Below are 23399 nucleotides of genomic sequence, written 5' to 3' on the forward strand. Positions count from 1 at the left end.
TTTTTCAAGAAATATCTATGCATGCATCAAGATACGAAATAAAAGGTTCAAATAATTAAAATGGACCTTGTGTGCATGGGGCCACACAAGCTCATCCTTGCCTAACCTCAATATGAGAGATTATTCAGCGCCCCTTTGGTTTCGCCCCATGGTACTCCAAGCCTTTTTCCCACCACATATTAATGTCAAATGTGGGACTTTGTACACTTTATCTTGGAATCCACATAAATAATATCACCATGAAGGACATTGAGAAACAAAAACGATTAAATTCAAGCTCACAACTAAATGCAGAAATTTCCCTTACAACTTTCGGTTTTTCTCAGATTAGGCATAAAACATGAAATTTGGTAATAATTAAAAAGGTTGCAGAGAAAAAGTAAAGGAAAAAAAAAAAAAAAACATAAAGACCCCAAAAGTTCCTCTTTTTTACTGAGAGGGGACATTTTAGTCATTTCTGGTGGTGGAGTCCTGAATTACGATTTTACCCCATGTCTCCGAAGGAGGAGAAGGCTCAGCAAACCCAAAGCCCTGCTGGGCCTTCACCATCGACTGGTCTCGCTCATATGTCGTCTGGTACTCTATGCCCCCCGTGAACGATAGCATATTCGTCGCGTCATCACTCCCACCACTACCACCACCACACTCTCTTGTCAGACCCAAAAAGTCCCTGGTCAGCCGATCACTTTTCTGCCACGTGGCAATATTCCCAGCCGCGTAACCCGGGTACTCCGGCGACATCCCGGCGCCTGTAAACACATCCAGCCTGGTCATCATAGTAGACGCCACATGGCCAACTGGGTGTGCACCGATATTCGCAGCCTTTTGGAGGAGTGCAGTGGCTGAGAGGTGAGGTGACGTGGCATTGTGGGTTGGTGGTGGTTGGAAAAATGGTGAGGAGGAGATGGGTGGCGGTGGTGGTGGGAGGTGGACAGATTCAGGCTTGATGATGTGAAGTGGGTTTTGGTGGTGGAGGTTATTAGGATTAGGGTTAGGGTTTTGAGGTGGGTCCCATGTGTTTAGGAAATGGGTGTGGTGGATTTGGGTAGCGAAAGGGAAGTGATGAGGAGGTGGTGGAGGTGGGTTTTGGGGGTGTAAATGGAAAGGTGGTAATTGGTGGGTTGTAGTAATTGGGTGTGGTGGCGGCGGCAATGGTGGTTGTGTGGTGGTTAAAATTTCCAAATGGTTAGCAGAAGATGAGTGGAGTACTCTAGCACTTTCTTCAGCCAAGGCATCACAGAATGCTCTGTGGGTAACAAAGCTATCCTTCCTGAAGATCATAAAAGAAATTTTAGAAACAATCACAGAATTACAAATACCCCAAGATAGGGAAATTAAGATACATTGAGTTGCAATTCTTCTCTACTCAAGTTTGAAATGGTATATTTGGAGGCTAGGGCTAGCTGTTACCGTCGAATTACACCAGTCAAATTAGAAGTAATGCAAGAACCCATTGAGTATATTTCTATCCATAATCGATGTGCGCATAAGCTAACCTCTTTGTTTATGAATTTAGTAATATGTATAGCGAACAAGGGGAAAACACTAAATAATGGTTTTATGCGTTTACTTTGGTGTCATAACATTGCAAGCAAGAAATGTACATGGAAATTCTGCCAATGGGCCTTTTGCTTTCCTATTTATCTAGTGGTAGGGGTGATAGTGGTTCGCAAACAGCTAATTGAATGATATGATAGTGGCAATTTTTCAATTATGAGTTGTGCAATCCTATGTGATTTAATTTAGGAAGAACAAAGGAGTATAAATTTTTTGTACATGAACTTGTGTTTTTACGAGTATTATATATATATATATATATATATATATATATATATATATATATATCTTAACTACATAGGCAGAAAACCATGCATGTGCATAGGAAAGTCTTGAAAACACACCATGGCATGAGAATTGGCCTTTGTCTAAGAAGCCATGCATGCCAATTGGATGACTGATCACTGAAAGTCATAAAGCTTACATCACAGAAAGTAGGACCTTACTTTGTGGTCAAAACTAAAGTATACTGGTAGTGTGTGTGAGAGAGAGGGGGAGGCCCAAAGGGCGAGTAGTCTGATTGGTCGGTGAGTTTACTCCTCGGTACATTTGACCAAGGTACGATTCTTGGAGTGAGACCGCATTAAAGTAATTTCTTGTGAAGTCCCTAGTGCCTACGTGGATGGCCTACCTTGACCGGACTAGAAAGAAAATTAGTTGAAAAGCGTATAAGCAGGTCCAAACACCTCGAACCAGGAAAAATAAAAAACAAACAAACAACCAGTGTTAGGACATGCTGCCTGCTCAAAACTTTCAAGAAAATGGTAATGGGAATCAAAAAAAGGTTGTAGGGAAACAACTCATCAAGAATAAGAGTATACTTTTGCAGATTTATTCAGTTACCATCATCATGATGCATATTTCAGAGGTTATATAGGGGGCTGGCTAAGCTCTGCAACTGATCAATTATAGCTTGGTCCATCACATAGCTAGAGTCACGGATTCTCAATTATTTCTGAACACCCAAAAAAAACAATAACTTATGTTTTTCAATCTTTTTCAGAGACAAGTGATGAAGAAATCCCATCATTGTTTTCGAGAATGCAATCACCGATTCATTACCAAAGTACCAAAAGCAAAGAAAAAGAACTTTGGAATTGTCTCTTATATACACACTAGAAAACAAATTAACGAAATTTTCTTGGAGAATACTCAATTCATTTTTTTTTTTTTTTTTATGAGCAAAAAGAGAGGTGTTTGTTGATCTTTAGAAGAAGTACACACGCGGCATCGGTCAATAAGGAGAGCGAGCATCCCAACTAGAATACTCACTCGTAACGAATTTTTGGGCATTTTCAAATTGGTAATGCGATACGAACAGTAGTTTCTATGTATACGAACAGATTTCGGAAATTAATGGACTTTTTGTCTCACTAGCTAGATAAGTTCCCCGTTGTAGCTAGTACTCACAATGATATTGACACGTCAATCTGGATTAGTTTTATGTTCGCAAATTATATTCATAGTTTCTAAAAAATCATAATAGTTGGTGTACTATCGTCAAATAAAAGATCCACAACAGCTACAATACAATGGGGCATTAAGTACAAAAAAATGGTTGTGAGAATTACCTATAAAAATAGGAATATTCTGTATATAAACGGCACAGTTAAAAAAACAAAGTAACATGAACTCAAGACAGTACAATAATATGTGAAACAAGAAGTATGTTGATTTTCCTTCCATTTCATGCATGTTTATTTTGTCATTTCCCAACAAGAATTTTGCAATTTAATAAGGTCTTATAGTCATATGCTCTGGCTTTAGTTGAAACGTGCGTAAATTAACTCAGACACCTGAGTTATGAAAAAAAAAAGGGTCTCAATCTTATAGACATATTTCAGGAGCGGTGCTACCACTTCCGCTCTCCCGCAAAGCTCAATCTAATTGTCCGTCTCGACAATCAATGGTCCATATTTTAAAAGAACTCTTTTAAAGTACGGACCGTCCCAAACATTTTTGGACGGTGAAATTGAGAGCGGTGGAAAATTCAATTCAAAGCAGTGAAACAGAGCAGTGGAGTAGACTTTCTTATATTTCGGTTCTTGTCATGAAGAGTGATGAGTAATGGACACTTGTATTAATGCTCACCACTTTCATACACTCTGTCAATACATTTAAGCCACAGATATATACTCCATGCAAAACTTACCACTCCTGGGTAAGAACAACCACAAAACAAAACACACTGAGAATTAACAAAAGCCAAACATCCTCCAAAGGACATGAAAATTTCCAGATTTTCAAAAGAAAGACCAAAATCCAATATGACCGAACCACATTGATGCCCAATTTGATGAAATAGCAAAGACCCATTCATCATATCCAATAAGAATATGGAAAACTTGGGGAATTTAATTAGTCTGAGACAAACAGATAGGCAAACAAACCTAAAAGGATTATATATTAATTTTAAAAATTAATGTAATACAAAACAAAGCATACACACAGAATATTGATGTGGCTTTTTGCATGTTTATTTGTTCAAACAAATATAGTAGGGTATGTGAAAACTATCCACGAAAATGTCCATGAAAGAAAAATGAAGGATTCAGATTGTCTTTGTTCGCCATCATTTCTGCTCGACAAGAACCAATGAATATCAGAGACATGCCTAGGATCAGTACAAACATTTTTTTTTACAGATAATTTGAACTCCCTCCTAATGCGGCTTATTACTTCAGAAATTAGTCACATCATTCTTTGTGGGTTATGTTCCTTAATTTGTTAATCATTTAATTTTCAATAAAAAAAAAAGAGAAAATTACCTGGAGAAAAGGGTTCCACAGTCACATCTATACTCTTTTGTTCCACAAGTTTTAGAATGAGCCTTCCAATCAGATTGAACAGCATAGATCTTAGAGCATTTCTCACACTTCCATTTCTTCTCCCCATGTTTTCTGCAAAAGTGTTTCTTGATTCCGGTGAGATCGCCAAGAGCCCTGGAAGGGTGGTGGTGGACGCAAGTTGGCTCGGGACAAACATAGGCTCTCTTTCTAATAATCTCTTTGTTGTTTCTTTGCTTCAGCTTCCATGGGAGGTTGTGGCCTCTCCTGTGAAGCTGAAGATTCTGATCCCTTTGAAACCCTTTGGTGCATATCTCACATACAAATCTATTTGTAGCCAAAAGGGTCTTTGGAGATAATGCAATCACTTCTGCATTTGGATCTGCATCTTCAATATGTTAATAAATAGCAACAAAAATATGCAAAATGTGTTTTTTTTTTTTTTTCATCAGCAAAGAAAGTAACATTTCATTGATAAATCTCGAATATGTAGATTCTAGCTCGTACGGAATGTAATGTCTCAAATATCACTCCCAGAGTTATTGAATTTGAACGAAGGTTCTTTCAGAAAGCATTTTTCTCGCTGAAAAAGTGAGACGATAACAAAAAAAAAATTTCTAGGTCAAATCACACAAAAATTGAAGAAAATTGATAGAAATCTTACAAATCAACACGAAAAGGCTAGGGTAATGCAATCCTATGTGTAAAGAAGGGAGACAAAAGATGAAGAACGATGCGGCAAGTCTTGAATATCGTATCCCTTCGGAACAAACTGTCAATCGACATGTATCGTGATTTTCGAATAAAGGTCACTGCCGCATGATTCTGGTTAACAAAGAATATATATACATATACATATGTTAACTCTTCAAAAAGTGGGATTAACATGAATCTAGGTTAGAATTGAAATAGTAGCACATAAGATTTGAAGGTTAAGAAAAATACATACATATATATATATATATATATATATATATATATATATATATATATATAACTTACCAGGGTTTCCAGGGAGATTTCTCTTCTTCTTGAGCTTCTGTGGCTGCTGATGAGGAGAATTGTTATTAGTGGCAATTGAAACCATAGGATTCAAGCTACCAAAATCCTGGACTCTAGTACTAGAAAAGACAGCAGCTTCCTCAGACAAAGTAGTAGTAGTAGTAGTAGGGTTAGACAAGAGAACTGAAGGAAACATTTCCCCTTTTTTTCAAACAAGAAGAAGAAGACTCCAAACTGAGAAAAAAACAAAACAAAAACCCCCACTCCTCTGATGATCTCTCCTTGTGGCTTGATTTCTTTCTTGCAACCCTCCAAGCCTTTTCTTGTGACAAAACCCACTTCACCTTTTGAATAGAAAACAAAAACAAGGAAAACCCACTTCACCCTTTGGAAGAAAAAACAAGAAAAACCCACCCCGGGCTTTTGAAGAGAAAACAAACAACAAGGCAAAGAATCCAAATCCCAGAAAACAACTATTCCGTACTATATATAAGCAATTAGTGGGTTTGTTAATGAACAGGTGGCAATGACACTTGGGCACAGATAGATAGATATATATCACTGAATTGGGGTAAAAGGGAAAAAAATCTCGTGGAGAGAGAGATGATGATAGCTGATTTTCAAAGTCACTATCTACCCAAATGAATAAATTGGATGGTTTTAATTTGGATTGTTTATATGCAACAAATTGCAGATTTTTTGTTCCAAAAAATAGTCGAGCTGCGTGTAAGCTAAGATATTTGTTCGAGAGACTCTCCGGTGGACCACTATATACTATCCAATATATAGCAATAATATTCCCCACTCCTTTTGTGGTAGCTGTGATCTATCTATCTATATACGTGAATAAAAAGATACATAGTACAAAGAGAGAACAGATACATGTTATGATCAGAAGGTAGAGAGAGAGAGAGAGGCGGTGCACAGAAAAGGTGATGATTACTGTGACGACAGAGTTAGAAGAAGGGGGTGAAAACCCATATTTCTTGAAATTGAATCAAATGAAATCCAGGTGAAAAAAGTCTAAAAGAGGCTACAAAACCCACAAAAAGAATGCTGCAAGAATGTGATAGAGAGACAGAGAGAGAGAGAGAGAGAGAGGTGGATGAGGCCAACCAAAGCAAAGACCAGGAAGAATCGCAGGGGACCCATCAAAAGTATTCACACAATTCATCATAACTTCTCTTTAATACTTTAGCGCGCTCTCTCTCTTTTTTGCGAGGTACAGACGCATGGGTTAATAATAGATTAACTACAGAATTTTTATACAAAAATTATAATTCAGAATTAGATGTTGTCTAGTAGTTTGAAAATAACCGGAAAATAAAAGTCCGGGCACTGAATCGAAAATGCATCTGGGTCTCATGTGCATTGCGTTTCAATCTTTTTTTTTATTGCGCTCTCAGTAGTTCGTATATATTGGCGACAAGGAAGGATGACGTTCTGTAGTCTTTTAGATTTTGGTTTGAAATGGGAAGAAAATCGCATCATTTTATACAAATGAATGTTAGGTACAAAATTCGATCTGTTACAGCATTTCCTTGTCTGCCGAAATAAACAAAATTTCAAAGAAGTTGTGGATTACATATATGACCCTACCCCACACTAAAAATAATTCTACAATGCACTTGATTTCTAAGTACTTTTGGGTTCATTATTTTCCTACATACTTTATCCTTTGGCAATTTCTTTTTAGGTGTACGTTGGAACTTTTTGTCTTTTCCATTGCTCCTGTTATAAAACACCCAAATCTGAAAGGACCTTGATTTGAATGGAATGCTATTAGAGAAAGAGAAACATTGCTAACAATGGGGTTTAGAGCATCACAGTGGAATAATTAAAAATAAATAATTAAAAGTTATCACATCATCTTTTGGTTATCCATTTAAGGAATTGCAAAGGTTAGTAATGTAAAGGTCCACAATAGTACAATCAAAATTGAATAACCAAAACTTGCCACAATACATTTTTAACTTATAAAAATCTAGAAATTGTGACATAGAAAATAATTTTTTTTAAATAGTTTTCAAACTAATAAAAATAGGTTATTAGAAAAAGAGAAAATAGTTTTTTTGAAAACTTTGATTAAAAAAAACAGTTTTCGGGAAAAAGTTTTAAAAAAACAGTTTTTGAATAGAAAAAGTTTTTTCTTTCAAAAGAACAGTTTTTGAAAAAAAAAGTTTTAGTATTTAAATTTTTTTTGGAAAAAACAGTTTTAATAAAAAAAATGTGTAAAAAAACTTTTTTTGCAAAAAAATAAAAACTGTTTTTAAAAGTATTTTTTTTATAAACATATTGAAAATGGAAGAAAGAAGGTTGTTGTGTAATGATACATGGTATACTTGATTGAGAAAATGTACGTGAAGACAATTAAATTTGATTATTGACAAAATGTTGGTAGTTTTGATTATCCAATGACTAAAATTTGATGAATTGCTAAGATGTTTCTAAGTTTGGTTATTCCAATGTGAGCTCTTTTTGAACAAATGTTGCTAACCTTATAAATCTTTATGTTTTGATTATACCACTGTGGATGCTCTTGGAGGGCATGAAAAAGCTTTGGTAGTGGTAAAGCCTAAAAGGTAAGGGAAATGCTAGAGATGAGGTTAATTTTAAGGGCTCTCCAAGTTCAGGGTGCAAATAAGCCGAGTCAAGTTTTGTAATATTCGAACTCAGTTTGTTTCCTAAACGATACTGAAATTCGAATTTGGGATGCGAACGATCTGCTGAAAACGAGCTAAGTCAATACAAATGAGCCGAGTTCTTTCGAGCCTAGTCGAGCTTTAGAACATTAAGCTCGATTCGTTTGCTAAAACCGTTACGAGTTGGTTATACATCTATGAAAGTTTCTCAAGCCTAACCCCACCAAAGGGTTTTTTTTCTTACTCGATAGAGATTTCTAGCCTACTAGTAAGGGGGATGGGAAAGGTGTACCGTTAAGTGGCACGCGAGTGGGGCAAGTTCAAAGGGTATCAACCACCAAACCAAACACTCATGTTCCCGGCACCAATCGAACTCTCATCTTTTATGTGGAAGGGATTTTAGAAGGTGTTTTCTTCCTATCTCCTTTTCAGCTTTCCTTTTATTCCAAACCCAAGACAAAAGGCACTGAACGAATATAGTCTATATAATGTTTCCCTGATCTTTTCTTCCACCAAATAATCTCTTTATAAATCTAGTTCTAGAACCCTGACCTCTTCAACTCTGGTAAGGCAAGGAAGGAACTATACAACATTCCACATCTATGCAAGTCCTTAACGTGCAGGGAATAGGAGTATTGGACCCATATACTTTCTTTTTCCTTTTTGATAACAGGATATCCGAACCAGCATTGAGCAAACCTTCCAGTGACCTCAAGGTTCGAACATGCTATCTAGATAAAAACTTATTGATTTCTGAATTTCTCATGTCTGCTCGGCCAAACCCCTTATAATATGACCCATATACTTCTAACATTTGGTCTTCTATTCATGTCTATACACACAGCTGTAAATCTAAACACAAATGCGCGTATATCTCTACCTTTTTCTCTTATGAATTCCCAGAATCCTATGTGGGTTCTTTTAATCTTATTCTTTTGATTCAGTTGGGAAAGCTTTTTAGAGAGATTCATGACCCTTTTCTTTTGGGATAAGGAGAGAATTATACTTCTCTGATTCACCTTTAAGATCAAAAGAAAAAAAGTTAAGTTGCTTGCTACTTGCTAGATTCCCATCTTCTTTTCAACAATAACTATTTATGTTGTAATGGTTTTTCGTGACGTCCGGGCAAGCTTACACAGATCTCGATTAATCAAGAAATTTTAAAATTATCAACCGGATAAACTTTCAGTGATCTCAAAAATTTTAACAATCGATTAATCAAGAAATTTTAAAATTATCGACCGGATAAACTTTCAATGATCTCAAGAATTTTAACAATGGGGCCAATCTGCGAGCTTGGAAGAGTCAGGCCTTACTTGCTAAATTGCATATTATTCTTGAATTTATCAATGGTTGATTATTTTTGTAATGTTTAATCCTCTTGAATATAAAATCGTTTATTCTTACACTTGATGTGGTGTCCACTAACCCTTCTTTTTATAAAAGTTCTTTTTCTTCAATTTTCAAACTCAAATATAATAAAAATGAAAAATAAATTTTTGATTTTTTTTGCACCGTATAAAAGATTTCAATGAAATCTATCAAACAAAATCCTTATTGGTAGAAAAATTATTTGCGTAAACACATAATTTTTGGGCTTGAAATTTACCTTCATTTTCAAAAACCCACTTTTTGAAAAAGTGGAACACTCTATAAGCCCAAAATCACCGAAAAATGTAACATAAAAATTGGCAAATTGGGTAAAACTTAGTGAAATAAAGATTGACAACTGAGTAATTTCTGTTCAATTATTATAAGGCACTTTGTTAGATTGATCAATTTTCAACATAATTATGAATTGGGATGGGAATTAATAATCAATCGGCGCCGCTCTTGTTGATCAATACAACCAATTATTCTCAAATTGGAGCTATATAGATTTGAATCAATACAGTCCATAATTGTCTCTTCGATATATATATAGTCTTGTGAAGTCGTGATTGCAATATATTTACACACGCATAATTACATTTCTTTTTTCTATAAATTGGGTGAAAAGGTGAGTGAAGAGAGGCATATTGATGAGTGGGGGAAGAATAACCAAATGCGGGCCATACTTTACTCACGGGTTCTTCTCTATTACCAGATTCTCTTCCTTTTCACTCCCAATTCACTTAACTTTATTACATGCACGTACGCCAAGAGCATCAGGAGTGAACTTAATTAGGTGACAGGAGAAAGACGAGATCAAGAGTTCTGTTCCTAATCTTCTAAGGTGCTAATCTAATTGTCCTAGCGATACTAACTTTCCCCGACGCAGAAAAAAACTTCTTTACATGCACATTGCATGAAGAATGAGAAAGTTTGAAGGAAAAAGAAAAACCTAGTGCATATCGAATCTCTTTTATGGGGTGAAAAACACACATATTTTGGGCTTCTGAATATCTGAGCTCTTACATCAGTTGTCACTTTGGGCCTAAAATGTCTTAAACTGGTTTCTATATTGTTTGCCCACAATTGGGCCCAAAACATCAGGTTTTCTATTATGGCTTCATTGAATGAAAGCATTACAATTGGCAAATAATTCGACGGGAAATTCCTAACCGGTCCTATTTTTATGTGTGGGTTCCATGCAAATCCCCTTTTGTAAGGGCTATCCCATCCAGACCCTTTTTAAATATACTTTTACTATTTTGTCCTTTTCACTTTTCAGCACCCACAGAATTCACACCCCTTTGAAGAATTCACACCCCAAGAATTTACACCCCTACAGAATTCACACCTCCAAGAATTCACACCCTCGATAATTCACACCTCTCAGAAGAATTCACACCCCAAATAATTCACACACCTTTGCAGAATTCACACACCTTCGCAAGAATTCACAACCCCTGAATTTACATCTCTTTACAGAATTTACACCTCCCAAATTCACACCCCTTTACAAGAATTCACACCTCCGAATTTATATCCCTTTGCAAAATTCACACCCCCTTTACAAGATTTCACACCCCAAAAAATACACCCCTTTCACTATTCATACCATCATAATTCATATTTTTGAAAAAGTACACAATTCGCACGCAAATGAGGAATTCATATTTTCGAAAAAGACAATTCACACCCAAATGAAGAATTCACACCTTCAAAAATAGACATAATTCACATTCTCAAATTAAGAATTCACACCCCCAAATTAACAATTCACAGCTCCTTAAAATCCACCTATTGTACGCGAAGTTTCCATACTAAGCTCGACCAATATGCCCAAACTCTGAATCCCTCAATTCAAACAAAGCGTTGCGGTTTGAACTGAAAAAATGTACAAGTGCAGGGGTTTATTCGTGACCGAAACATTATAGGGCTTTCCGTTCCGTATAGTTGTGCTCGCCGGCAACGATAAGCACAGGTGCCATTTATTGATGTTCAAGTTGCAATAAACACTCGCAGTTGCAGAAGAAATAGGAGTATTCGTTTTTGGTTATTTAAGAGATAAGATAAAATTTCTCCCTTTGCAGAATTCATACCTATTTTTAAGAATTCACACCCTTTTGCAGAGTTTACACTTCCAAAATTCACACTCCTTTGCACTATTCACACCCCCAGAATTCACATCTTTAAAAAAAACACAATTCACATCAAAATAAAGAATTCATACGTTCAGAAAAGACACAATTCACACCTTCGAAAAAAACAAATTTCACATTCCAACTACACTTTTCACACCCAAATTCTCTTTTGCTTTCAGTGGCCAATATATTAACACAATAAAATTCCATTATCAATCAAACAAGACAAATGCAGAAGAAAACAAAATTGATTCGATTGAATATACAAATCAGAAATGGAGAGACTCACAGACCGTTGATATATGCGTTTATAAACGAAAGTCTTGTATTTATATATGTCTATCTTGACGGTCAAACCGATTCGATTGAATTTCAGAATTAAGAAAAAAACATCAATCAATTATTTTTTCAAGGTACCTTTATACAGCTCGTAGCAAGCCCGCACGTCGACGACTAAGTGCGAAGTGAGGCAAACTCCAATGACTACGCTGTACAGCGGCAGGGCCGGGGTAGGTGATGGGGTTGGAGTGTGGATTGGAGACGGTGACGGCAACGGCGACGGAGAAGGGGAAGGAGTTGCCGTCGTTGGAGAGGGTGAGGGAGTTGGGGTGTGAGCGGCTGGTGCTTGAAAAGGAGGAGTGGCGGTGGGTGAGAAGGGGAAGAGGAGGAGGAGGAGGAGTTGCGTTGGATTTGGTGATGGTCGTGTATGAGCGACGAAGAGGTGGGGTATATTTGGTAATTTACTTAAAATATGGCTTATATAGAATGGGCTTGACATGTAGTGGGCTTGGATGGGTCGGCTATGACAAAGAGGACCATGATTCGACCATGATTTGTAGCCTTGTAGGGCTGGGCATCCATCAGTGCTAGTGGTCATGAATGCTTGCAATAGGTTTATTTTTTGGGCTTCTTCCAAATCGGTCCTTTTTTCTAATTTCTTTTAAAAAATTGAAAAACTTGTTCTTATTTTAAAATAAATAAATAAATGTGAACAAATCATTAGTATTGATTTTTCAAGGGGAGTGTGAAAAACACTCCCTTTTTTACAATCAACACTCTCATTCACGTGAACTTACTATCTTGCCTTTCTTTTACATACAAGGGCAACATCCAATCCACCAGGCTCCGATCCAATTTTGATACATCCAATCCAGTACAGTTATGGAGCAGCTATAAAATGTCTATAGTAAACGTATCACTAAATCTCCCTTAACCCATACCGTGAATCCAAACTATTCATTTCTAGCTCTTGCAAAAAATATGTAACAGAAGTGTAGGGTTTAAGTTTACATCCATATTTGCTCTTTCTATTATTTCTCGTATTTTCATACTAATTTCTTTACACAGCAATCATATTTAATACTCCCTCCGTCCCTTTTTTAGAGTCCAGTATTCCATTTTGGGCTGTCCCTTAATAAGTGTCTATTTTGTAAAGTTAGTGGATAAAAGTTGGTGTATTGTCTATTTTATCCCTAAAAGTAGATTTCTTTTTAAAAAGTAAGTGAGTAAAAGTGTAATGATGATGGGTAAGTAGAGAAAGTGGAGAAAAAAGTTGATGTGAAAGGTATAATGATAATGTCTTTTTAATAAGTTGGAATTACGAAGCAGGACACTTAAAAAGGGACGGAGGGAGTATAAAACTAGTACAAAATAGACGGTTCCAATCATCATCGTTGGCCTAAAAAAGCTCACAAATGATACAAAAATTCGACTGAACTGAATGAATCCAAACTAGACATGAGCCTGTTCGCACATTGGTCACCAAAGTGACGCATCTAGTGAGAAAAAATAATGTCGGCCGGAGTTGCTGTAACAATTAAACAACCATTACTGGGGAAACATCCAACATAGCACAAACCATCTCTACATTTATCACCAAACATCTCTATCACATTTATACACACTAAAAAGACAAGTCACGGTAATACTAATGGAAAACTAAACAGCAGAGTTGATTCTTCTGTGAGAACAAAACAAAAAAAATCTCGCTGGCCGAGCTTTTGCCAAGTGCAGCAAATGTCTCCTCTTTCAACAGCGCTTGAGAAATCTACAGTAACGCAGGCCCAAAATGAAATTCTAGAAGGAATAAAAACCAGTAGTAACAATAAAGCTTGAAAATGAAATAGAACAATAGTAATAAGGAACCTTTGAGAAAAATCATGACAAGAACTTCTACATAGTCTGGCCAAGCAATGCCTGTAACCTGATCAAGATGGATAGTGACTGAATGAGAGCAAAAGATGTTCATAAGGAATAGCCAAAACGAAAACACAAGTCACAGAGTTCAAACTTTTTTCCATGGATACAATGCTTGGTTAGTGCTCCCCTGAAATGGCAAGAACCAAGAAGAAAGTTATGGCCCGGCAGCCTTCACTGCTACCCCGGCAGCCTTCACTGCTACCTAAACTACACGGAATTAAGACGAATTTGACCTAAGTTAGCAAACAGCTATCAGTTGAGCTTCCTACTTTGGGCTCAGACACCAGTAAAATGGATTACCAATTTTTTCAACATCTTCCTGTTCAGCTGAGGACCTAATCTACACAATGTGAGACAAAAGTTATCAGATAACACAAAACAAGGGAAATTGTGATTGATGCAATGTGTAGGATTACTAGTTACTACGAGCAAGTCCAATTTCCTACTTTGGACCTGAACCCAAGAGATCCATCTGATAGGCCAAAACATTCGCAGCTTCCTCTTCGCCTTCTTCATTGCCCGGTGAACCCGATTCTTCATCAAACTTCTCATTCAATAGTTCTTCCCAAAACCCGTCATCAAGTTCTTTATCCCCACAGTCAAATTCCTCAAGTTGTTCATATTCCTCTTCTTCGTCCTCTTTCTCCTTTCTTGCCCTACCAAATCCCTGCATTTCCAAAGCAAGTGCCTCCAGCTCAGACACTCCAAACCCACAAGGATTTTCATATTCATCATTTTCAGCTTTAATGGCTCTTAACCCATCCCCACTTCGACTCGATTCACCTCTAACACAACTAGGGAATTGATCGATTGGACGTGGCCTTTTCTTACTAGTGGCCTCTTCAATTTCCTTCCTTTTCTCCTTTTGTTGGACTAATTGCTGGATAAATGCCGGGTTTTGGATAGCTTTTGCCAAAAACCTCATCATGTGCTGCTGCTTTCTTTCAGTCCCTTGAAGCCTCAGTTCCATGGCTTGAAGCCGGGCTCTTGTATTCTGCTGTTGCTGTCTCAGCTTCACAAGTTCCATCATCAAAACCTGCTTGTCGCGCCTCAAGCGATCTAATTCTCCATCCAATCCAAATCGTCCAAGTTCAACACAAGGGCCTAGAGCTTGTTGAGGAGGGAGTTGAGGAGGGAGTGGCAACGGAGGCGCCTTTCTTCTTCTGATATTCCTCAAAAGATGCCTCTGACCCCTGAGAAATCCTTCATTTGCAAATTCCCATTTGTCTGGATCAATCTTCCTAAATCCCTGCAAACACCCAGTTCCACATTCTCAGTACTCAAGCCCACCAATCAATAAATTCCACGAAACTTGAATGTCTCTGTGACTAATTATTCCAGCACTTCTATGTTCAATCCTTGTTAGAGGGCTTTGTCCAGATCTTTGTTCTTGGGGTGCGCATCTTTTTCGCTATAAGACCGAAATGTTAAACACAAACAGTTGGAGTAGACATAGAGCTTTAGCATTGCTGTAAAAGTCAATAAATTGCATACAATACCTGAAGAAGTGTTGAGGTTGTAATACATTATCTGAACCAAATAAGAGAAAACAAAGGCTAATTAAGGACCGAGGTCCACAATAAATTGGGAACAAGGAGAAGAGGAGAAGGAAATATAGGCACAAAGCTGGTGGGGATACAAGATTGATGAAGTTGTCTGCAAAGAAGAATATTAGACTTGAAGAAGGGGTGGGAATCATTCATATCAAAGGTAGAAATTGGAGCATTTCAGAATGCCTTTTAGCCGCGGGGAAGATCAGGGACGCTGAAAAATTCAACACAGGTACAGAGACATATCATTATATCAAGAACAGGTACAAAGACTCATGAGACAATCAGGGTTTCAAAGTTGAAATCCATTTCGCAGCCAATTTTTTATCCAGTTAATAGGAACCCTATAACTGAAATTAGATTGGAGCTAGGATGTGTATTCAATCGGGTACTTACATAGGTATTGAGCTGCCTTACAAAGCTTGAGAAGTTGTTGTGCTTGAAGAACCTTGGGAGCAGAGTGGTTGAGAAGGCATGTGGATCCCACACAACAAAGCTCTGCCCCCCTCTGCTCCAAGAAACTATGTGGTCACAGGTCGGGTCTTCCACCATGTCAAATGTCTTGGTCAGGAATGGGGGAGGGCCTACGTCGTGAAGCCCTTCCATTGGCAGCGGCGGCGGAGGCAGAGGTGGTGGCCGTGGAGGTGGCATCATCGGCCTTTTGCCGAATTGCGACGAACTCGATCCTGGGTACTCCTCCTTAACTGGGTATAACGGATTCATGATTGAAATCTTGCAAAAATAGCTACCCAATCTCACTGGGTTGAAGCTATTTTCGCAGTTTCCTCGTCGGATTCGAGATGGGTCTAACTCCAATTCCAGATTTGGTATGCTTGAGGAAAACCTTGTCGAATTTGAGATGGGTCTAACTTCAATTTCAGACTAAAATCGAAAAATATATACTACTGCAACTTATTCCCCAAAACCCCAAGATCGATCAAATGAAGTTGACATAAATAGGACCGGGGAAAAGAAGAAAGGAACAGCAGAAATTTTTCCCCCCCCTTTGCGCCTTCTGGGTTTCTTTCTCCTTCTGGGTTTCTTTCTTTGTATAGAAAGGAGGAGGAGTAGATTGTTCGGTTGAGAGAATGGATTGGTAAGCGGAGACGAAGATGGTTTTAATGGGAGTGATTAAGGTTCTTAAAGAAATTTTTAATGACAGAAGGTTCCAGAACATCCAGATATTTTGTTGGGAGCTACTCCTTTTTTGGCATTTTTAAATGGAACCTTACTTCATTTGGCAAGGAAGGGGTGAGAGAGGGAGAGAGAGAGACCTTCGGGAAGGTTCTGGAATGGAGTGGTGATGGTGGGGCCTTGGAGGTACAGAGTGGTGGTGTCCAGTTGGGCTATAAAATTGTGGCTTGGGTTATTTTATGCAGGTGTTGTCGGATTTGATTGGTGGGATTCTGGTGCAAAGTTGTGTGGAATTGATTGGTTGAGTCACTACCCGAAAGTGAGAAGATTCGGTTTTTCTGTGATTTGATTGGCGGATTCTTACAGTGCCGTCATAGTAGAAAGTTTTGCCTAATTTTTCTTGAGTGGTGCTATTTGCACGGATAGGATTCCTGCCGACGGTATACCAACGGCCGCGCGGGACCGTCTACGGCCACCGGATGGCCGATCCGAGTAGTTCAAAAGTTTTAAAAAAAAAACCGAGGGGCCCGGCGTAGGAATCAACGGCATCCGATGTATGTAAGGTGTTTGATCTAAACACCCTATTTTCGTGTATATATGGGCCCAGCGCGGGAATCAACGGCATCCGATGTGTGTAGGGTGCTTGATCTAAACACCCTATTTTTCGTGTATATACACGAAAAATAGGGTGTTTAGATCAAGCACCCTACACACATCGGATGCCGTTGATTCCCACGTAGGGCCTTTCGGTTTTTTTTAAAAAAAATTTTGAACGGCTCGGATCGGCCGTCCGATGGCCGGAGACGGCCGCGCGCGGCCGTCGGTACGATTTCCCTACATTTTGGTCGGTACACATAGGATTTTCTTTTTTCTTCGGCTCTTTGATGGAGTACGTTTTTTTTTTTTTTTTGAGTTCTTGGGTGGGTAATAATATTAAAACTGTTTTTGTTGATGTTAAAATTTCAGTGAATAAAAGTCTTGCACAGTCGATATGGTACAAATCTTTTGTGCGCTAGAATTTTTTCACCAACAAAAACAATTTTGACATTGTCATTTCCTTCTTTTAATCTTCGTAAGATTCAGGACAAATTTTTATGTCATGTTTTTTTTGTCTCGGCAAGAAATATTGGCCAAGTATAAAAATATAGAGCAAAGTTGATAAAAAATGAAGAAGGGTTTTTTGTATTTTTATCTGTCAAACTATCACTCATTTTTCTACTTCGTCCTTAAACTACCAAAACCACTTATTTCGTCTTTCAATTATCCAAATCCCACCCATTGAAACTCAAGCTCACAAGTATAGTGAAGTGGAGTTGATGCTCCTTTATAGTCTCATACTAAACGAGTCGAGCAAAGCTTAGACCTGCCCACAAGCAATTTGATTCAATTGCAGCCCTTGACGTAGCTCTTCTCTGGATTAACACTTCTAAAAAGTTGTGTTATTTATACTTTTCAATGAACAATTAAAATTGGATAAAAATGAATTTCTGCAAGTAACATCGTGTTTGTTCTTTTTTACTTTGAATCGTTGCTAGATTCGGGAAAAAAAAAAAAACTTAATCCAATTTAAAACTTTTGTAGACTTTTTTAAACTTCCTATTTATAAATTTTATACTTTTTTTATTCATCGCGAAAAAATTTCTTCAAATATCTTGATAAAAACCATGAAGTTGAAGATTGTTGACCACTCTTTCTAAGAATGCGACTCATTCCAGAACACTTTCTTAAAAAATAAGTACTTATTTCACATTTTCAAATTCAAAAATAATGTAAATGAAAAATAATTTTTTGATTTTTTTGCACCATGAAATCTTTCAAACAAGATCTATATTGCGTATTTTTAGATTTTATTAAATCCATTATTTTTAAGCTTAAAATTGCCTTTTAAAAAAATAAGTATTTAAAATCCGTTCTGGAATGGGTCAACCTGTCCTTAGTGGAGGAACTTTTGTCAACTCGCCCACGGCCACAAGTAGGAATATTAAACTGCATATGGTCTGATGAAAAAATTCAAAAAGAAAAATTAAAAAACATCGATAACATTTATTGGGGAGTGATTTTCGCACTCTCCAAACTGTTACTTACCACACTTTCAAGGGGAGTGCGAAAATCGATATAAGGTGGTTTTTGCACTCTCCTTTTTCTTTAAAATTGTTAGTTTAAGAACAAACAGTCATTAACTCTCTTCTTTTTTCTTCTTTTTTAAGATTGAGCCGCCAAGAGTGTCATATGACTTCTAAATATATAACTATCCTATTCTAATATACAAAGAGAGAGCAATTTTTGGTTTTTTTTTTTTTTTTTTGTTGAAGTTGTATAGACTTTTTGAAGTATAACAAACCCTTCCAAAAAAAAAAAGGAAATACTATGTTCACTCTCTAACTACAAGGGTAGTTCCATAACTGCTCCTCCTGTCAGCGTCCTACTTAAATGCTAATCTCCCTGAGCACAGTAATTCACAATTTCTCCTTCAATATACATCAAGCACCAGAGCACTGATCATGGAAAAAGGAAGGTGATTCCCAATTTGGAGTTACTCCTAAAAGAAAATAATTTGGGTGAGGATGCATTCCTTGTTTTCATCAAAAAACCTCTCTCTGTTCCACGTTGAAAAGATAGGAAATTTCTTTGACTGTTTTGCGAAAACTATGGATTTTTCACCACCATCATTTTGGACCCCACAGTGCGTTAATTGTCAATCTGAATTGTTTATCTTGTAGGGTCTGCAAAGTAGTATACTTATTCAAAAAATTAACTTAACCGGACATTAATAGGTGTATCAAATTTAAATTTCGGTTTATAAAATGGATGGTCGTGGACAATTTAACTTAACAGGATCAAACCATCCATTTTTATAAACTAAAATTGAACTCTTGATTGATCTATCGATATCCTATCAAGCTGTTTTTTGCGTGAATATACTACACTATGAGTCCTACAAGATAAATGATTCGGATTTTAACAATAAACGTATGGTGGGATCCACATTCATCCTCATCACTTGCACATACATCGCGTGCCCAAAAAGCTAGTAAAAAATGATACACATGTCAATTGAAGCCATTAAAGGCAAATGAGACCCTTTCGGGGGGGGGGGGGGTTAATTTAGCACACTTTGCTACGAAACTATTTAGGTGAAAATAAAAGTAGATCCAAACTTCTCTCTCTCTCTTTTTTTTTTTTAATTCAATCAATTCATTCAAGTTTGAAGGTGAAGATTACATCGTAAAACATATGAGTGCACCAAACTACCTAATCCGGGACCCTATGATACCCTGCAAAAAAGCAAATCAACACAAGGTACCAATATGAGAATCTCTTCCGGAACAAGACAGAGAGATCTCAAACAAAATCCCAGCACAAACCATTACACAATAAGAACAAATGTAATCGAAAACAACAAACAAATACAAGTGTAAAGGAAAACGGCGACAGTCCATAACGATTGTCGGCTGACTCAGGCGATAGATACTTGACCACACGATGTATGGTCACCCAGGGCTTAGCTCTGATACCATGTTAGATTTCTTAGAGGGTTCCAACCTAAAACCAATTGGCAATAGGTGGAGTAACCTCCAGATATTATTAACCAAGTTTGGGTGGCTTAGATGAGCGATGTGGGACAAGTCTAACACTCCCCCTCACGTGCAGCCCGGATACACGTGAAGGTACGAATTGAAGAAATAAGAGATTTGACTCGGGCGACCCCTCACGTGCAGCCCGGATGCACGTGGAGGTATGAATTGATGAGTTGACTTGGGCGACGGAGACTTAACCATACGATGTGAGGCCACCCAAGACCTAGCTTTGATACCATGTTAGATTTCTTGGAGGGTTCCAACCTAAAATCAATTGGCAATAGGTGAAGTAGCCTCTAGATTTTATTAACCAAGCTTGTGTGGTTTAGATGAGCAATGTGGGACAAGTCTAACAGAACTGGAGCAGAGAACCATTCCAGCAAGGGGAAAACTCCGAGGAGATTCCATGGCAAGCCTCCGCTGGCACGCGAAGCTCCGGACGCGAGAACCAAGGCAATGCCGGAGAAAACTCTGACAGGCCCAAGTGACCATGGCAGCCGAGACTAGACCCCCCTTCACCCTCTAATTGTCGCTGCCGGCCCAAAAAAAGAGCAACTCGGGCAAGACAACCAAAACGGAGCCGATACAAAGATCCCCAACAAAAGCATCATTGTTGCCGCTACCTGAAAACTCCCATAACACAACCGTACAGCCACCGACCACAGCAACCCTCAAATCCGACCAAACACCACTCCTACTCAAACTTTATTGCCCACCACCCACAAACCACCGGATCTGGGGGAGACCCAAACTAGTACAAGTCGGATCTACGGGAGACCTAGACCGGAGAAACCCGAACACCAGCCGGTAAGAACAAAAACAATGCAGAAAAAAGGAAACCCTCACCCACCCTCAAAGATTATTGCCACCCAAAACCACCGTCGACCGAGGATGAACCAAATCTGAGAGGACAAGGAGGAGCCAGACCAAATCGGCCAACCAACCCACGGCCGGTAGCCAGCACGGCGGACAAACTCACTTCACAGCCAAGTCGGAATTAATCCAAAACGGACGAGAACAGAGAAGGGGGATCCCCCAAGGAAAACCTAGCCGCCGTTGTTTTTAAAGAGAGAGTGTGTGTGTGTGAGTGTTTTAGATCCAAACATTGACTACTGTCAAATGTCAATTATTGCAAATATGATACAGGTGTCAAGAATCTACTATAACTCCTTGTTGCCACATATCCAATTGGTGGTTAATGCTCGAGAAGAAAAAAAAAATCCGAAAATGGCAAGCTCTTTCAATTGCTCGCGCAACTTAGACATGCCAAATCGGACTAAACAAGGCATGACAAACGATTGCCAAGGCATGCTCAAGATGGCCTTTGAAACACTTTCTATGCCCGATAAAAAAAAAATTTGTTTGGTCATCGTGCCCTGCTTTTTGGGGTTAGAGATAACTTATTTAATTTAAGTAGATCAAGGAATATTATATCAAAATGATTCCTGCTGCATTAGAAAATGAATAACCCCACATGCAAACTTTCGAAAGTCTCAATGTGCAAAGGGCAAGAAAGACAACACATACCAATAATTTACTAAGAATATATCTTTAAACTAAAAAAATAGAGGACTACTCGATTGAAACTTCTACGTTGTTCTAGTACTTTCTAAAATTCATAGCGCATTATAAACTGTAAAGATACTGTTCGCGTGATATTTACTAAGAATATATCTTTAAACTAAAAAACATAGAGGACTACACGGATGAACCTTCTGCGTTGTTCTAGTACTTTCTAAAACTCATAGTGCATGACAACTGTAAAGATACTGTTCGCGTAATATTTACTATGTTGTTTAAAGAGTTATGCGTCAAGTGATGTTCTTGCATCACTTTCCATACGTGGCCATTTTTTCTTCTTTTTTCTAGGTCGTACTTGGCATATATATTTTTTATTTTTATGGATAGAGATAACACACTACATTTTTCTTTGAAGTAGATCGAGCCATACTATATTGAAATGATAAGTGTACTGATGTGCGCCTAGTGTTAGACAATATCTAACTTGGAAAGTCTAATTGTGCAAAGGAGCGAAAGAAGATGCACTATCAATATATTTTATATTCAAATAGTGTACTTATCATACGTGTTTATACTGTTGAATAAAACTTTAACATTATTTTGTATCGGTGTTGAATGAAGCTTCTACATTATTTTAGGAGTAATAAATATGCCGAGTCATATAACCAAGCGGGGGCCTCCTATATTTAACCTTATCCAGTTCTCCTCTTAACCAACAAAAAATGGGAATTTGCTAAATTTGGATGGCCATAACCTCTAATATAGCAGGCAGATTTAACATTGGCCAAAATAAAAGTAATATCTAGAGTACTAGACCCAAGTCTTTTGTGGAGAAGATAATTTTTGTTTGGCAGACGTGATGTGAATATGATATATACATGGAGATAGTTTTGAATCTATGTATTCTTGACGAATAAATGCAGTAAAATAGCACCCAATTTAAAAAAATTCCAGAATAAAATAATTAAAAAAACCATGTTTTCCCACATCGAAATGGAGCGTAACACCAACCGCGACTTGACCAACAGCCTGCGATATTCAACATGCTATAAGATTAAATTTTAGAGGGGCCAAAGCTAAAGCGAAAAAAAAATAAAAATTCAACCTCAAATTAGCGGAGATCCTTAATAGCAATGTTTTAAAATTCCAAAGCAGGAACCACAATTCCTAACTTTCTAATGCTCATCAAAATGAACATATCCATAGTTTAGAAGGCAAAAAAAATAAAAAATAAAACACGGAGTATTAATCAACTTAAACCTATCACATGCAAATTGAGTTTTTTTTTTTTACACTTCAAATGTATTCCTGAATAAAAGCACTAAAATACCACCCAATTAATTTTTCTCTAAAAAACAACAAAATTAGAAAAATCAGTTTTTTTAACATCCAAACGGAGCGCAACACTGAGACCGCGACTTGACCAACCACCTGGGAATAGGGATGGCCATCTTGGCCGATCCGTCCGTATCCGATCCGTTATCCGTCCCGAACGAATCGGATTTTTCGGATATCGGGGCGGATTCGGATTTATTTTTCAAAAAAAATTCGGAGATCGGATCGGATTCGGAGGTAAGTCTGCCTCCAATCCGATCCACCCTGAATCCGATATCCGATCCGCCCCGAATTCGATATCTGATCCACCTCTGAATATCCGACTATATAAATACCTCTTATTTTTTTGTTAGTCAATAGTCAGTCTCCTACCCAATTGACTCCACTTCACACAACCCTCCTTGCCCATGACTTCTCCCCCTTCTCTCTCTCCTCCCCAACCCGCCTCCCCCTCTTTAAAAAAAAACCCTCCGGCAACGGAGAGATGCGGCAATCTCCTCTCAGGAACGCGGTAGCGAGACTCCCTCTCCATGTTACTTTTATTTTTTTTATTTTTTTTCAATCTGAGTTTTTTTTTTATCGAGTT

The 23399-nt window shown here is 37.8% G+C and overlaps 2 protein-coding genes across 7 annotated transcripts; both read right to left on the reverse strand.

Moving 5' to 3' along the window:
* Positions 1-242: 242 nt before the first annotated feature.
* Positions 243-6117, reverse strand: LOC131322143 (protein indeterminate-domain 12-like). The gene is made up of 3 exons (XM_058353345.1): positions 5346-6117; positions 4326-4725; positions 243-1270 (listed from the first exon to the last, which is right to left on the reverse strand). The coding sequence occupies exons 1-3, from the start codon at positions 5539-5541 to the stop codon at positions 448-450; spliced, it is 1419 nt and encodes a 472-aa protein (XP_058209328.1). The 5' UTR covers positions 5542-6117; the 3' UTR covers positions 243-447.
* Positions 6118-13300: 7183 nt separating this feature from the next.
* On the reverse strand, positions 13301-16478 carry LOC131324213 (heat stress transcription factor A-7a-like). 6 transcript variants are annotated; one of them, XR_009199268.1, is made up of 5 exons: positions 15642-16478; positions 13929-14944; positions 13787-13822; positions 13642-13699; positions 13301-13543 (listed from the first exon to the last, which is right to left on the reverse strand). XR_009199268.1 is itself a non-coding variant. In XM_058356089.1 (2 exons), exons 1-2 carry the CDS (start codon positions 15966-15968, stop codon positions 14138-14140), a joined length of 1134 nt encoding a protein of 377 aa, XP_058212072.1. In that variant the 5' UTR covers positions 15969-16478; the 3' UTR covers positions 13301-14137. The 6 variants fall into 6 exon arrangements, 1 of the variants encoding a protein (XP_058212072.1); XR_009199269.1 differs by lacking the exon at positions 13787-13822; XR_009199266.1 differs by having other exon boundaries at positions 13642-13822.
* Positions 16479-23399: the final 6921 nt, after the last annotated feature.

This window comes from Rhododendron vialii, chromosome 1a (genome assembly GCF_030253575.1).
Source record: "Rhododendron vialii isolate Sample 1 chromosome 1a, ASM3025357v1".
Classification (NCBI taxonomy): domain Eukaryota; kingdom Viridiplantae; phylum Streptophyta; class Magnoliopsida; order Ericales; family Ericaceae; genus Rhododendron; species Rhododendron vialii.